This window comes from Ambystoma mexicanum, chromosome 1q (assembly GCF_040938575.1).
Source record: "Ambystoma mexicanum isolate Mex_15411 chromosome 1q, UKY_AmexF1_1, whole genome shotgun sequence".
Taxonomy (NCBI): domain Eukaryota; kingdom Metazoa; phylum Chordata; class Amphibia; order Caudata; family Ambystomatidae; genus Ambystoma; species Ambystoma mexicanum.
Genome location: NC_090922.1, coordinates 171,991,190 through 172,008,303, shown reverse-complemented (window position 1 = coordinate 172,008,303; position 17,114 = coordinate 171,991,190). Strand labels below are relative to the sequence as shown.

At 45.8% G+C, this 17,114-nt stretch overlaps 1 protein-coding gene across 2 annotated transcripts in view; it reads left to right on the top strand.

The window, feature by feature from the left end:
* Nucleotides 1-4,267, top strand: part of MTHFSD (methenyltetrahydrofolate synthetase domain containing) — a 536,715-nt gene extending 532,448 nt beyond the window's left edge. For both annotated transcript variants that reach the window (XM_069636557.1, XM_069636565.1), the window contains exon 9: nt 2,959-4,267. In XM_069636557.1, coding sequence (XP_069492658.1) covers nt 2,959-3,486 — 528 coding nt within the window. In that variant the 3' untranslated portion in view covers nt 3,487-4,267. The remainder of the gene's footprint in view (nt 1-2,958) is intronic.
* The last annotated feature ends 12,847 nt before the right edge of the window (nt 4,268-17,114 follow it).

Below are 17,114 nucleotides of genomic sequence, written 5' to 3'. Positions count from 1 at the left end.
TCAACGAGACATTCCATCAGGCGATCCGGTGGTGGGTACCCGCTCTCATCTGTCGGCGGGCACGGACTTTCAGACCCCAGCTCACCAGGTGACGGTGATGACGGACGCCTCCCTAGAAGGTTGGGGAGCACACTCGAGAGGCCTTTGGCTCCCGGAGGAGAAGTCTCTCCACATCAACATCTTGGAGCTCTGCGCGGTGTTCTGGGCCCTCAGGTCCTTTCTTCCATCCCTCAAGGGCAAGGTGGTGAGGATCTTCACCGACAACACCACCACCATGTTCTACATCTGGAAGCAGGGCGGAACCAGGTCCCCGGCCCTATCCAAGGAAGCCCAGGATCGGTGGCATTGGGCCGTCGCCCAAGGGATGTTTCTGGTGCCTCTTCATCTGGCAGGAATAAAAAACACGATCGCCGACTCACTCAGCAGGGAGCTGCGCTCGTGCCACAAGTGGGAACTACGCCAGGATCAAGTGGATCGACTCTTCCGACGATGGGGCGAACCCCAAATCGATCTCTTCGCGACGGCGACAAATTCCAAGTGCCGGAGGATCGCCAGCAGGTTCCCCCAGCCGAGGAGCATGGGCGATGCTTTCTCGTTCCCCTGGGACGGCCTATTTCTTTATGTGTTCCCTCCGCTGCCGTTGCTGCTCCGGCTCATCAACCAGCTCAAGATGTCCTGGTGCAGGATGATCCTCGTCGCACCGGCGTGGCCGAGACAGATCTGGTTCCCGGACCTTCTGGACTTGTCAACGTCCCCACCAGTCAAGCTGCAGACGGACGCAGACCTTCTCTCCAGAGAAGGAGGCGCCATTCTTCACCACAACCCGGAGTCGCTGAACTTGCAGGCATGGCTCCTGCAGCACTAGAGTTTGGAGGGTACGACATCCCGGCCGACTGCAGAGAGGTTCTTGCAAAGGCCAGGGCGTCCTCAACTCTCAAGTGCTACGGACATAAATGGAAGAGGTTCTCTGTCTGGTGCCGTGCACAGAAGATTAACCCTCTGCGGATTACAGCCCCTCAAGTACTGCCATACCTACTGTCGCTGGCCAAAGCTGGACTGGCTCACGTCTCCATCAAAATACATCTGGCTGCAATCTCCCGATATACCAGGACGACGGGTCGGGCGTCCTTGTGGTCTCATCGCCTGGTGAAAGAATTCATGAAGGGACTATTCCGATCATTCCCGCCGGTGAAGGCTCCTGCCCCGACGTGGGAACTTAATGTGGTGCTGACCAAGCTCATGGGGGCCCCATTCGAGCCTATGCATTTGGCGCCTTTGAAGTTCCTGTCATGGAAGACAGCTTTCCTCATGGCCATCACCTCCGAACGACGAGTGGGAGAGATCCAGGCCCTATCTTGCAAGCCTCCATACTTGACTTTTCATGACACGAGGGTGGTGCTGAGGACACACCCATCCTTTATGCCCAAGGTGCCGTCGGACTTCCACCTCAACGAGCCCTTGGTGTTGCCAGTTTTCTTCCCGTCGCCTTCGTCGCCGGCCAAGAGGACTTTGCACTCGCTGGATGTAGCTAGAGCGCTGAAGTTCTATGTGGACCGCACGAAGAGTTTTCGGAAGACGTCACAGCTGTTTGTGAACTTTGGGACTGTGAATCAAGGGAAGGCTCTCTCGAAGACTTCCATTTCCAGATGGCTCTCCGGTTGCATCATGCACTGTCACCGGTTGGCAAACCGACAGCTGCCCGGCCGTCCGAGAGCCCATTCGACCAGAGCGATCGCTGCCACCATGGCGTTCCTGTCTGGTGTGCCCCTGCTGGACATCTGCAGGGCTGCGACGTGGAGGTCGACGCACACTGTCACAAGATTCTACTGCGTCGATCGGACTCCAGGGAGGAGTCCAGGGTCGGCCAAGCAGTGCTGCGCAACCTGTTCGCCTAAGGTGAGCCTGGTGAGGAGCTAAGAGTTGCTTAATGTTGAGTTGTTGTATTGCTTAATGTTGAGCCTGTTGCCACCTCCCGTGGTTGTGCATGTGTGTACTGCTTTTTATTCTCTTATTCATGAGCATGTGAATCCATGCCAGACCCCATGCTGGAGAAGGAACAAGTTACTTACCTGTAACTGTTGTTCTCCAGCATGGGTCTGGCACGGATTCACATGCGAACCCTCCCACCTACCCCTCTGCGGCTCTTCACTTGGTCATACTGCCACTTTACGTGCTACCAAATCTGAGGATGGCTGCCGGAGGCGGGGCTTAGGGAGAGGGCAGTCATTGGCTGGGGGCAGTATGACCCAGAGACCAGTAATTGGTTACTACTAAGAAAGACAGATCAGAAACGAAACTGATATTGATTTTTTTTCTATACCGAGGATTCCCGGCCTGACGACGGGGAATATTCATGAGCATGTGAATTCATGTCAGACCCATGCTGGAGAACAACAGTTACAGGTAAGTAACTTGTTCCATACTGGTTGTTTAAGGAACCAAAGTGCAGTGTGCACATGCAACATGTTTCTTTATTCTTCTTAGGTAAGTGCACGTAAATGCAGGTAGTTATAAGCAATAGACTTTTCAAAGGACACCCACTGAATCATAGCCTCCCATCTCAATTTAGCTGTCAACCCTAAAGCCGCCCTCACTTCTTGAATCACACACCTCAGTGTTCCACTTTCCATCTGCATGCAGAATATGCACGCTGCTTGGAGCAGGTGTTGCAAAATATTCTCGCCCCTGTATACACTCTCCCGCTGGAGATTTAATTTGCTGCACATTGATTGCCAACTGTCTTTTGAAAATGTGTTCTATTTTTGTGTTGAGCATGTTGCCCTATGACGTCCTTCAGCCAGGTCAATTTCCTACATTTGAAGGGAGCTGGGCTAAAGGCTACAAATGTGTTATAACTGCAAGGAAAACGTGACCTTTATTTGATATCACAAACACATATCTACCGTACATGTTAATACAAATATATCTGCTTACTTTTTTATAACTTGTGTTTTGCAGGTCAGTAGGGAAATGCTAGAAAGGATTCCAATTTTAAAGAATCTTCTCTACAGAGAGGCCCAGACAGGAAAGGATGTCTCCCTGAAGGATGAACAGCAGTCCCTGCCAGAGGAGAACAATAGACCATCTACTGGGAAAATCAGAGCAAATAAAACGCCAATGGTTCGGGATGCTGATTCAGTTCGAACTGGACACAACAGCACTGAAAATGATGAAATGCAAGCTAAATCAGTAGCATGTGATCCTGCCAGCGCAATTACCACAGTGTATATAGGGAATATTCCACAAGATATTCGAGTCAGTGAATTGAAGCATGCTTTACGGGAGCGTGACGCATTACCTTTGCGGCTTAACTGGCATGGCGCACAGCGTAGAGCCTTCCTTGATTATAAGGACCTAGTCACCGCTGAACACATGGTATCGTCATTAGCAGGCTTGTCCATTGGCGGGAAAACACTGAGAGCTGAGCTTGCCAAGAAACAAAAGAACAAAAGCGCTGTAAATCAATATGCTGAAAGAACAGTCTGACCAGGAAAATGCTTTATTTTGTTTTCTGTTATTTAACCAGAACCACACGTGTATCTCGAGTCAAATTAAGGCAAACTATTTTGACAAAATGGAAGAAGTATTTTTTATTGTAATAGTGTACATAATATATTGGAATACAGTACTACTTCCTGTTAAACATACAATAGCATACCAATAAGGAACCCATCTATACAATCAGAATAGTAATGCACTGTTTAGATAAAAAAACAAGTGTTTTCTACTGATACATGGACAAGTGCGTACCACCAGCTTTCTTAAATTGTGGGACTATTCACTGTGAAGTATTTCAATAAAAAAGAAACCAGGCAATGCTAGGAGACATTGGTGCTCATTAAGAGTTTGCCTGTATTCTGGCGTTAAATCCACCGAAATAATGGCAAACTGAATTACTGACTGCAGGTATTACCTCTGTCGGTAATACCACCAGATTACAAGTGGTGGTTTGGCCGTGTAAATCCCCATTTTATTGGGGATTATTGTCGGTATTGCCTGCAGTGGTATTAACTCCTCCACTTTACCTCCAAAAATCAGTGGTGTTACCATCCGGTAACACTGCCAAACTCGTAATGAGCCCCATTGCATCCCTCGGGTCCTGTTGAATTCAAATAATCACATTTTCTGATAAGCTTATGAGGCAGTCTATAAACAATGTACTACTAATATTCCTTTTTTGAAAGGATTGCAAAGATTTTATGCACTGCCTGGTTTTCTGTTCCGTGTCATCATGTTGAATAAATGATGCTTTCAAGGAAAACCCATACTTTTACGATGCTCGGATATCATTGATTTTTTTCATTGTTTTAAGGTACCTGCAGACAGAATTTACCAATATGTTCTTGGGTACAATTGTTTGATTATGCCAGATGAAGAGCACTTGAAACTGATACCCTTGATTGTGCTGTGCTACAATCAGGTAATTGTTGCCTATGATTGAGCATCAAGATTTCCTATGCTCATTTCATTCTTGGCTCCTTTGCTGGTACTATTAAATATGGTAGATATAATTATGATTTTGAGGCGTGACTAGCTGTGCACCTAAAAATGTACATATACCACCTACTCACAGAAGCATAAAACGTGATGGTCGATAAAACCTGTTGCTACAGTTTATGCTGAAATTTCTAATTCCTACTGGAGACCTCTGCAGACCAAATCAGATTAACCCTTGCTTGAACTTTAAAATAACATTTCGTGCCTGGCCAGTTTTCCCAAGTCTTTTTGCAATATTGTACTATTTCCTTTGACTGTTTAATAGGTTCACACAATCCATCCAAGTGTACAACATTTTAAACAAAAACAAGCGAAAGATATCAATATAAATGTAAAATATATCATTTTGTTAAAATGTCTTGCAGTTTAAAATGTGAAGCAATGCTAAGATGCATCACTTTTCTTTGAATTGAAATCCCCCCTTTTTTTTAGTAGTTTAATACGTTTACCTTATATACTTCACATGGTCCAGTGTTGACAGAAAATTAATAGGCTTCAATTGGAGAAAATGTATTCCTAGGACAAATTGCTTAATCATGCTCTATTGAGACCTCGTCAAGGGGCAATATAATGAAACATGTTCACCAATTTCTAACTTGAGGCCGCCAACACCTTAGTCGATTTACTATACATTTTAATCCGCTGCCAGTCCTTAAAACAGTGGGTAACTCTAAGGTGTTAGGCAGAATCATCTGCAGTACCCTTTGGGAACACTACAGGTAATTAGGACTACAAGTGTAAGCACAATTTCACCTTTGGTACAAGCCTGTACTACACAGTAAAGTGGTAGCGATGGCTGAGCAGCCAGACTTATCTCAAGAGTTTAATTGAGCAGTAGAACAAGTTACACAAAGGACCCACCAATACAGTGATTCAAGTAAACGGTTACTAAAGGTTTCTTAGTAAAAGAATATGCATTTATTTACTCAATCATTTATAAAACATTACACTAGCACAAGTAGCTCAATATCGCACACTAATACACCACAAAAATCCAACCTGTAAGTAATTGAACAAGTTTAGCTCAAAAATGAAGTGTGAGCAAAACGGCACTTCAGATACTTAAGAAGGGAGGGAAAAGACCAGGTTTATAAGAATTGACAGCCCAAATACGTTCATAGGCAGGGCGAAGGGTTTCAGTGAAATACAATGAGCAATTCTTCTCAATAGGCCTGGGCCAAAGTCAATGGTTCAGAGTCTCTTGTATAGGATAGCATAGTTCTGGTATATAACGGTTAGTCTTTGCCACAGATTTTTAAAGGATTCGGCTAGACGAAAAGTTTGATGAATGTTTAGGGAAGGACAAGCCTTCGTAGTTAGGGAAAGTTTCACACACTTTCTCGATGGCCGAAAAGATTTCCGGACCGCGTTTGCACAGTACCTTTTTTAAATGAAGAAAGCTGTAGCTGAGGCAGTTGTTCCTGGCAGTTCGAGCAGATCTCACCGTTCCTGAGCTTCAGTCATGGGGACAAGAAGGAGGACGTCGGGAGGTTCCTGCACTACCCAGAGAAGAGGCCAAAGCTGTAGCAAGACATCGGTTTAAGGTGTGAGTGCCTTAAAATCCCCCTGGTTTCCTTCCCTCTGGCTATCCGGTTTTCAACAGCACCCTGAAGAAAATTCGACCAGAATAGGACGGTGTCCAGTTGGCTTGTGAGTTGGTTGTTCCCACCAAACTCAAGGGAGGAATTTAATCTTGAAGGGCTTCTCTGTCGTCGGAGTTTCAGGCAATTTGGACTTGCAGCAGGGTTTCAACGGTTGTCCAGGAGTTGCAGCAGTCCTCTTCCTTCCTCTCCTCTTCGGTTCTTTCGTTCCAGTGGTTGACTCTGCTTTCCAAGTCCCCGAGACCCGCTTGTAAACAGTTTTCCCCCATTCATCCCAGCCTGGCTGTCACTCACACATCAGGGTGGCTGTCCTTGCCGGACAGCCAGCCGGCCAATCACACCAGAGTGCATTAGGTCTCCTAGGAGACTAAGAACAGGGAGTTTCGGGCACCTCCCTCACATCCTGTCCACCCCAGACACTCTGGCACCAGAGGAGGGCTTCAGTACAGAAGCCCGCCAAAGGGCACAAACAAAGGGACCAAACCTGGTTTGGCGCGCAGAGACAAACACAAGAAGGACTTTTCCTAGAAGAAATGCCGAAAAAAGATGACCGGAGTCTGTTTTTACAGATAGGTCTGTGGCGTCATATTGAAAAACATGGCTATCCCTGAATTTGAGCTACCGTTGTTAGCGGTCGCGAAAAATCACAGTAGTTGATCTAAACCACTGCCACCAGCCATTTAAAATAGGAAATGTAACATTTTACTGTTACATGAGTGTTTTGACTCAGGAGAAGCTAAGCAACCCCCCCAGCACTCTATAGTAAGATAGGGTGAGCTGGGTCAGTAAATTTAAAGAGACTAGTAAAGTCAGTTTTACTTTACATGCCTTGGGCAACAGTAGTTAGTCTCCCAGAAGGTATTTAAACCTTGGGGAGTCTCAAAGACACCCCTGTGTCACTGCACTGAAGGTGCTGTGTGACACACAGAAAAAGATGATGCCATGGAGTTTGCTTTAAAAACGACGTTACCAAAGAACCCAAAAGTAAAACACATTGAAAATGAAAAGTTCAAAGCCCCAAAATATAGCAAGAGTTGGAGGGCTCTAAGGTAGAGGGAATTTGGCACTTATGTGAGAAATCTCCCTAACATAAGGCAACTTCCATAAAATCTTGTCATGTATACTGGTTTGTTCCAACAAATACTGTTTATTTCCCGCAATCGCAACACCCACCATACATCGTGAATCAATTATAGGCTAATAGTGTTATTCAGATCGTTGTTAGAACAGCACATTTTCTGTACTTACCTCAGTAGTGCCTACAATTTCAGTTTTATTCTGCAGCATCATTGTTTGTCTCTCAGCACTAATTAGTAACTAGCTCCCATACAGATGGTGTATAAATTGCCCCTCTTGGTTTTAAGCTTTTTAGCAGTTCTCAAAAAAGATTGCCCAACATTAAAGAACTACCCACATTCTTTAGAGAGCAAACAGACTTTACCTTGGCATGCATGACCTTGGCACAAATTGGAGTAAGCTCTGATCTGAAACTTAGAATATTGTCACTGAAGCTATCAATGACTTATCATTAGGTCTCGAAGATTGGAAGCAAGACAACGCAGAGCAGCATGGGTTTGAATCCTGGCCGCACACTTAGAGTCTAAACTCCGGCATGAAGCACAGTATAAGAACGCAATTCAATTTAAGGCATTTTGTTTCCAGATGTTGTACTCTGAATTTCTCACAGAAAGTGGTGTCTGAAGGGATCCAAAGCTCTAAACCATAAAATAATACTGAGGCCATTGCAAAACAGGGGCTTCTGACAGGAGCACCAGTGTTCCATTTAACTTGAAGGACCTAGTACAGAGATCACATTTTCCACTTAACTGAGTTCTAGTGGTTTAACAATGACCTACACCTGCTTTACCAAATGCCTAAATAGCTTGTCCACCGTATCACGCTTCCTATCAGCTATCCACTCAGCAATTCGCATGGCACAATCAATTCAATGCGCATATACCATTTTCCTAATTCGTGAAAAACATATTATGTGAAAAACATCAAGCGATTGCAGAGGCCCATTGTGGTTTGATCAATCATAACAAGTTAGTAGCTCCACAAGCTGCATAAATAAAGAAAGCAATTTGATTGCCAAATAAAGTCATGGGGATCTGTGACATAGACTGAATACAGCAGTGGCCAAAACAGTATTTCAATGCCCTGTTAGTTCAAATCATGCAAGTACACACCATCAGTCCCTTTCCTAAACTGCACCCATGCCTGAGCTTGACCAATTCACATAGGTTCTTGCGAGAGGGTCCATAAGACATTGGGAACTTTGGGAAGCTGTCCAATATGCAAAGCAACCACCTAGTCGTATGTGTTGGGCTCCCAAGTGTCTTTACCACCTTATTCGTCTATCTTGGGTTAGAAAGATCTGTTATTTCTGGGCTGAGCCCATATATCATCCATACAAAATGGGATTATAAATATCATACTTGGGCCAGTGAGACCCCTTTAAATCCAGGGATTTCTATTGGGTTTGATCATTACCCAATCATTTCACTATCTCACGGGGGGTGGAAAAGAGGCAAGCCTTCTTTCTGTACTCTTCCTCATATCCTCCCACGAAAGGATATTCATGGTCACATCTTATTCTATTGGCCAGTCTCCATTACCCACCATCTCCATCTGTTTGCTCTCATTCTTGCGATCCCAGGAAGAACGTTGAGCCAACCAAGGAATAGGCCCATGGCGGGGTTTACCTGGTTGAAGAAATCAGAAATTTGATTGTGTTTGATCTCCACATGCAGTGTGGGGCTAAATTACATCTCACCATAGCACCACACTCCAGCACAGCCCCTCCTTTACAAAACAAATCCACGTAGCGATGGCGATTTACCTCCAGCACGGGAGGTCTTCAGGCCTTTCCTGCGGTGTTCCAGGACAGTGCTGGACATGAGGAATCTTGAGATGGCAAACCTTCCTGATTACCAGGATGTAAGAGTAGTACAAGAGCAGTGCCTGACTCTAAGATGACGCCTGACCTGGTAAAGGTGATTATCCCTTATTAATCCCCTGTCAATCAAGGACTGAGCCCACATTCATTTTTTGTTATGCTTCGTTTGTACAGCCCCTTACTCTTATTTTTAAGGCTAGAGAGTGCCGTGGGGGAAAAGTTACAAAGTCTGAACAGCCATGAAATAAAAGGCGCTTTATATTGAATGCTAATGGTTTTTATCATGTCAAGCAACTATTCACTTATTACCAGAGATGACTAGTCTAGAGACATTATGATCGTATAAGTATGAAGGGTGTTCAAGAGTGGTGTGGATTGCTGTTTCACTGACCATGTGACAGCTGGACTGAATTGTTCATGGGTCTCTGCTGGATTCTATGTGGTGCAGCACTGAAAGTAGGAAGGGGGCTACTCCAAAGAAAATAATTTGAAGAAACTGTGCCCCAATAACTACAAGCGAATGAGTTTGTGATTTGTACAAAAAGATTTATTCTAATACATTTGAATAAAATATTGGCTATTTTAGCAAACAATGCTAGAAAATTCAATTGCTTGGCTGCATGCTGTATCAACATGATGATCCTCAAAAATTGACAAAAAGAAAACCAATTATTGGGTATCAATGTAATGTTTTTTTGTGGTTCAAAAAGTATTGTACGAAAATTCTCAAAATCCTCTAGGTTATCTGTTACTAATTTCTCTTATCCTATTTTGTCTAGTTCGCCATGCTGAAATTGCGAACTCATATGCTTGAAGTCGTTGGTGCACAGTTTACCAATTTCTTTTTTTGCACTAAGCATTTATTTATTTTGGGCAGACCAATATACTTTTGGATCATACCTGGGACAATACTCATTAAACTCAGAGAATATACCGCCTTAGGGCAACAAACATCTGCACTATTTCTTCTTGTGGTTCGGGGGCTAGTATATACCAGCCTATCAACCCCAGGAGCAAAGTTCCACAGTTGTGAGCTCTGCTATACCTTTCATGTAGAACACATCTTCAATCAATATAAGGTAATCACATACAAATTACATGCCCATTCACCAGAATTGTCACATACATTCAATGCATTTCGACTTGTCCAGCCTTATTTGAGTATGACCAGAGCTATGTAACATTCCGAGCTCAGATAATTGGCATCAGTCATACATTTCAGTCATACAGAAACATTTGTGTACAGTCACGTTATAAATGACTTATATCATACATGCATATAGTATTGTATATGAAGAACAATGCAATAAAACCATGTTTCAAATGGATTGTGTCCTCGCACAGATTCCTCATTTTAGATATATTCTCCTGCCTTGCAGCACTCTTGTGAACCATTTCCCAGCAAGGGGCGCTATGCAGTCAGTCGTCTAGGTTACTCGAGTCGTTGACTTCGGGACCGGATGTGACATCAATCTCAGTACAAATAGCATGCGCAGCGCCGTGTGACTTCAGTCCGTTTTTTCCGCATACCCAGCGTGCTAGTCAGGAACATGTTGTTCACCTCAGAGAATTTCTCTGATGCATTTTTTTAAAATGTCTGCACATTTTTGCCACATTTTTCCAACTGTCTTCTATGAAAATCTCGGTTTTCAAAAAGTGTAGCGATTCTGGTGCCAAAATGTCATTAACTGACCCCCATAGAATTTGTCTGTGGTGCATCAGTATCGACCCAGTTGTCGCGTACTGCGGCTCATGTCAAGACAGCCAAAAGCCCTAAAGGAGAGACCCTCCATATTGACCCTGGGTCGTTTGGCTTCAAAGTTACTAAGTACGACACCCTCTAAACATAACCTCTATGACAAAAGATCCACGGCCGACAAATCGCTGGACAGAGAGAGTAAACTGTCGAAGAGGCACCATAAGAGATCTCACTCGGAGAGCGACTCCTGTCGTCTTCGTCGAAGGAGAGGAGGAGGAGGAGGCGGAGGAGGAGGAAGCATTTGTCCACAGACCCATTTCCTGAAAAACAGGTACGCTTCCTGTCTAAAAGCGCTTCAACAGAAAAGTGGGAAGACATTTGCATCAAGGTGGTGCAGGTCTTTGAGAAAATGTGCCTAGCCGTTCTCTCTTCCTCCTGGAAAAAGACCATCAAGTCCACCACACCCGAAAAAGCTGGCAGAGACTCTGTTCACCAGCCTCCTTGTGCGCCAAAGAGCCTGAGAGCAGTGAAATCCTAGATTCAAGGATTGTCGACTGCACCAACGTCTTCATCAGCTGCCACATTCTTCAATGCTCTACCGTCTTCGTCGACGTCCACTTCAAAGGCACGATCAGTGGTGGAAGACCTCTTGACTAGGTTTATTTTCTATTTCAGGGCATCTTTGACAAAAATTACGTCCCGGTTCCCTTTGAGTTCGAACCTATGTGTCTTTCTCAACAACCCGAGGAGTTTCTGGCAGAGGAAAATAGATTGGCTGATCTGGCCTCTATTTTGCATGACACAAGTGGCCTAGATACCTCCCCTGAGGTAGAACTTCCACATGGAGATCCTCAAACACACCTAGTGTGGCATATAGGAACATGATGGTAGTGGTGGCTGATGCATTAGGCTGTGGCCCACCAGCAAGGAAATACAAGAATGTGACCTAAGAGATAGATATATTCTGGACAAAGGAACGAATGTGGAACCTGTCCATCCCTTACATAATGGTATAAAACATCCACTCTTGGAGCTATGGAAACCTCCCTGCTCGGGGCCAGCAATCCACAAGGATTTTGCTCTATAATACAGGCCAGGCTTTTCCGACTCGGAGTTCCTCAGCAGGCATCTGTCACACGACAGTCTGGTGGTACAGGCAGCTACTGTAGATAGCAAGTCAAGTTCTTACCCTTCATTACCACTGACAAGCATGACAAATGTTACGACGCGCTAGCCCAAAATGTTTTTGCCCCGGGCAGCATGGCACCTAAACCAGTAAATGCCTCTTGTACACTTGCCAAGTATGTTCTGTGTTGGCTGAGTCTGCAGACCATATACCTGAAGGAGAAATGAGGGATGGCTTCTTCAACATCATAAAAGATGGGAAAGAAGCTATGCAGCAAGCCCTTCATTCAGGACTCAATATTGCTGACTGTGTTGGAAGGTCCATGGCAGTGTTTCTGTCCTAAGAAGACTTGCCTGGCTAAGGAAACCCGACTTTGTGCAGGACTTTAAAGCAAAATTGATTGATATGCCTTGACAGGTCGCAGTTTTTTGGACCAAAGATAGCCTTGAGAAGTTGCATGTTTCCAAGGCTGTGGCAAAGTCATTGGGGGCGACGGTAAAACAACCTGCGCAGCCTTCTTCACAATGGAAGGGAAAGCCCTTTCGGTAATATAATTACAGCCAGAAGGGAAAGCAAACCACTGCCCGCCACGGTTAGAGATGCTTCTCTTGACCTTCCAGAGATGGAGGAGATGAAGTGCAGGCACTTCCACATCTGTCGCCTCCAATGCAGCACCTGCCACAAAACCTATTTGAGGACTTCTACCATGCCACACCGGTATGTGGCGTCTGTTTCACCATTTTCAAGAATGATGCGTTACTGCTTCAGACGCATGGGCACTCCCGGAGGTCTCTCAGGGTTACTGCCTCCCCTTTTCTGGCGCGCCCTCCAGATTGCCCAGCTCTAGCTAGACCACATTCTGTTCTGCTCATGCAAGCGGTTTCCTCGCTTCCGAAGAAGAGTGCCATAGAGTTGGTACTGGTACAGGAGAAGAACAGAGGGTGGTACCCCCATTATTCTGCAACCCATCTTGGATATGAGGTGCTTGAACAGGTTCAAGATGGAACACACTCAGCCCTAGAAGTTCAGGACTGGTTGGTGTCACCCGACCTGCAGGACAATTACTTCCATGTGCTGATCCATCCAAAGCACAGGGAGAACCTGAGTTTTGTCATATGCAAAACTCAATATAAGTTTTGAGTTCTGCTGTTTGGGCTTCCCTGTGGCCAAGGGTCTTCATCAAGCTGTTGGCGGTAGTGGCAGCCAGTCTGAGATAAGGGGGGGATTCACAGATTTCTCTACTTGGACAATTGGTTAATCAGTGCGCGGACTCTGGTTCAAGCCCTGAAACATCTCAATTGCATCTGTCTTCTCCTTACTAAGCTCAGCTTCTTCAATTAAAAAAAGTATCAGCTGATCAAATGCTCCAAATCATCAGTGTTCCTCGATTCACCCTCGAGCAATGCGTTTCCTCCTGATAACAGGGCTCTTACACATCCTGCAGATGGTCACCAGATTCCAGAATGCGGAATACCTGCTACGCTTAGCCTTTCTATGGTTGCTCGGCCTCATGGCATCCTCCATCTTCCTTGTCCCAGAGGCCCAATTGATAATGAGGTCGCTCCAATGGGCTCTCAGATCTCAATGGTCACAGTTCTCTGGCAGTATGACAGACTTGATTCAAGTCCCGAGCAGAGTCGCTCAGTATCTTTTGTGTTGGGCTCGCAGGGAGAACATGATGGCGTGAGAACGTTTTTTAATGCGTTTCTGAAAGGCTGGTGAGCGTACCTGAACGAGCGGACGGTGAGCGGGTTGTGGTCCCTGGCGAACACAAAACTTCTCATAAACCTGTTGGAGATTAGGGCAATTAGACTGATGCTGATGGCTTTTTTGCCCTGCATGCAGGGGAAATCTGTCCTGATCATGACGGACAACACAGTGCCATTTGTAAGAAAGGCATGGTATCAAAGTAAGACCGACACAAGTGATCACAGTTCAAGGGTGTTTATTAAACTGTAAAATGGGTGGTATAAATGCCTAATCTAAACCTAAATCTAAGATGGGAGCAAGCTACGACCATCAAATAATAATACAGTCCTAGTAGAGTCTAGTCAAATAAAAAAGGGTTATACTAAAAAACCTATTGGCAATCTTTACCGCTATGCTACAAAAGAGTGTGGATAATGTTCACAAGAAAAGAAAGAAGTGTTCACAAAATGCAACTCAGGACGTTATGGCCGGGGTCTCCCTTCTCCACGTTTTTAGCACAGGACACGGCGGGACTCTTGAGCACAGCACACTCCTGGGCTTCTCGGGCACGAGCTTACCGTGACTTTTCTCTATATCAGGACCTTCTGCGCCCAACTCTCTTCTCATGCAAAGTCTCTTGCTTCAGAGGGCCTGATATGCCAAAAACAATATAACAAAAGTTCCTTCTGCTAATCTTCATGTCCGGTGATTACCCTTCATCCTTGGATTTCCCCTCAGTTGGGCTCTGATCCTTCTCTCAGTTGTTAGCCTCCCTCAGTCGGGCTCAGACCAATCACTCACTGTGGAAATCCCTCAGTCGGGTTCATACTTGTCATCACAATGTAGTTCATTTAGCTTCTTCTCAATGTGGGTTTCACTTCCCTTAGCTTTTCTCTTGATGTCCCTCAGTCGGGTTCACTACTGCCTTTCAATCACTTATTGGCAATCTTCAAAAGTCTCAATGTCTTATTAAACAACCATCTAGGTTTAGTTAGGTCCCCCTCATCCGGGCTCAGACCTTCCAAAGCACTTGCCAATTTTAAACAAAGACTTCCGAAGGGCGGTCATGTCTAGCTGGGTCACTCCTGTTAACCTATGACAAGGGCGTGATTCACAAAATCACTGCACGGCGTTCCCCTCAGCTGGGCGCAAACCCCTATTTCACAATTCCCTCAGTCGGGTTAACAATTTCACAATTGCCAAACTTCTGCAACATGTCAAGGACTTTCGATTGTACAGGGGGTTTGGCTTGACCCTTGTATGACCACTTGACACCTCACGCCGGTACCTCTTGGTACTTGTAGTTTCAGTGTTCTTTTAGTTCAACACAGTGTCTATGTTCAGAAGAGGGGTACCAGCCAGAGACCTCTGAATGAGCGCCCACATGGTGCCAGACCACTCTCTCTGGTACCAAGTTCGTTCACAAAAGACTTCTGTTTATTAATCTTCTTTATGTTGCCACTGCAACCTTGAGCCTAACACAGTCCGTTCCACTATTGGGTTCTTCCAACTCACCGGATGTGCTGAATTCCTTGGCGTTTCTTTTGCCGCTGGAGTCGAGGATGGAACCAAGATGGCAACCGTGTCTCCCTGATGTGGCTATCAGTATGGGAGGGTTCCATCTACCATTGACATCCATCACACCATTCGCCAGCGGCGATTCCCGGTCTTATGTCTCCTTTGTCAGAGGCTTCGCAGGTCTGGGTTGAAAAGGGCCAGGGCAACTCCCTCCTTGATGTCCTTTCAGGTCTCGCCGCCTTTCTCCTCCGTTTGAACTGCCGTCCTGGAATAGCTGCTTCCTCGTGCGTTCCGCCTTGTTCAGTGTGTGCTCTCCCGCTCCGCCTTGTATCCCTATGGAGAAGGGAAAGGACAGTCAGGTGTGTGTAGTTGTCTGCAATTTCCTGACTTGTCTCAACCCTTGTGTTGGGACATGTCAGGGAAACGGTTCTGGTTTTAGTCTGTTGTCGCTCACAGTGTGAGAAAGTGTCCATGTTGGAAAAGGGGGTGGGGGAGTAGAGTTTCTAAATATTCTACTGCGCAATATCGGGGTAAAGGTATCATAAGGAAGGTTATACTGTGTCTCACCCGTTTGTGTCCCACTTCCACTCCCCGAAGACCCCCCCCTCCAGGTGATCCTCCCGCACTGGTCCACCCCCTGAAACTGGATCCAATAGCGATGCCCATTTCCTGCCCACCTGGATGACTAGTGAGTGAGACAGCTTCAGGTTTCCACACCATGCACTACATCTACAAGAGAGGTGGCATAGGGGCACTCCCCCTGTGCAGAGAGGTGATGCAGCTCTGGTTCGGGCGTTGCCTAACAAGATCTATCTGCAATTCACCTCGCCGGGAAAGGCCATGGCGGGGATGCATTTGTGGTGGACTCAAACTTTCAGCTTCTGTATGTGTTTCCACCGATTATCGTCATTCCTCATGTGATCAGGAGGTTGAAGAGGTACTGAGCAACCATGATCCTGATTGCCCCGGACTGAGCCAGAAGGACATGGTACCCGTGCCTTCTGGATATGGCCATCTGTCCACATTGTCTTCCCCGGAGGCCAGACCTTCTCTCTCCGGGCAGGGGCTAGATCTTTACCCCATCATGCCCATGCTCAACCTGGACGCCTGGCTTCTGAAAACATAATGTACAGGGATTTGGACCTTCTGGAAGACATGATGGAGGTGTTGCTTTTGGGCAGAGGGCCAGCAACCAAGGCTCTATACTGCTGCTGTTGGAGAAGACTTTGCAGATGGTGTAGGGCACAGGCTGTGGATCCCTTTTTTATGTTATATCTCAAGGGTGTTGTCTTCTTTGCTTCAACTAGCAAGACGGCTTTCAGGTCGCCACCATCCAAGGGTGTTTAGCGGTGCTATCCATTTGTAAATGCAAGTATTTCAAGCCCCCCTTGGTGGTTCCATTTATAAAATGCCTGATTAACACCTACCACCACACCCCCACCCTTCATGGTGTCAGCATGGGACCTGAACCCGGAGTTAACTTTTATTATGGACTCTCCATTTGAACCATTGCATTTGTGTCCTCTGAGGATTCTTTCCTGGAAAACGTCGTCCTTGTTCGCTATCGCCTCAGCACGAAGAGTGAGCGAATTGCAGGCAAAGTCTTCTAAACCGCCTTTTATAGTCTTTACCAAGGATAAGTTGACTCTTAGAGTGCGTCTTTCCTTCCTTCCGAAAGGTCTTGTTGGAATTTCACTTCCTGCAGACTATTTGCCAGCATTCCACCTCCTCATCCATGTAAGGAGGAAGAAAGGCTGCTTAGGGTCGACCCCAAGAGGGCTCTTAATTTTTACATCGCCAGCACAAACCAATGCAGACTGGAAGATCAACAGTTAATTGGTTTACCGGCCCTAAAACGGGCAAAGGAAGAACAAAGCAGACCATTTCAAGATGGACAGTGCTTTGTGTTTCTGAATGCTACAGTAGAGAAGGTAAGCAAATTCCTGAAGGCTTCAGGGCACACAGCACTAAGGGTGTGGCAGCTACTTCGGCTCTTCAAAGAGGAGTACTTGTAAAGGATATCTGTGGTGACATAATAGCCCTGGAATTTGCTCTTTCCGTCTTCCAAAATCTTTTACTGCTATG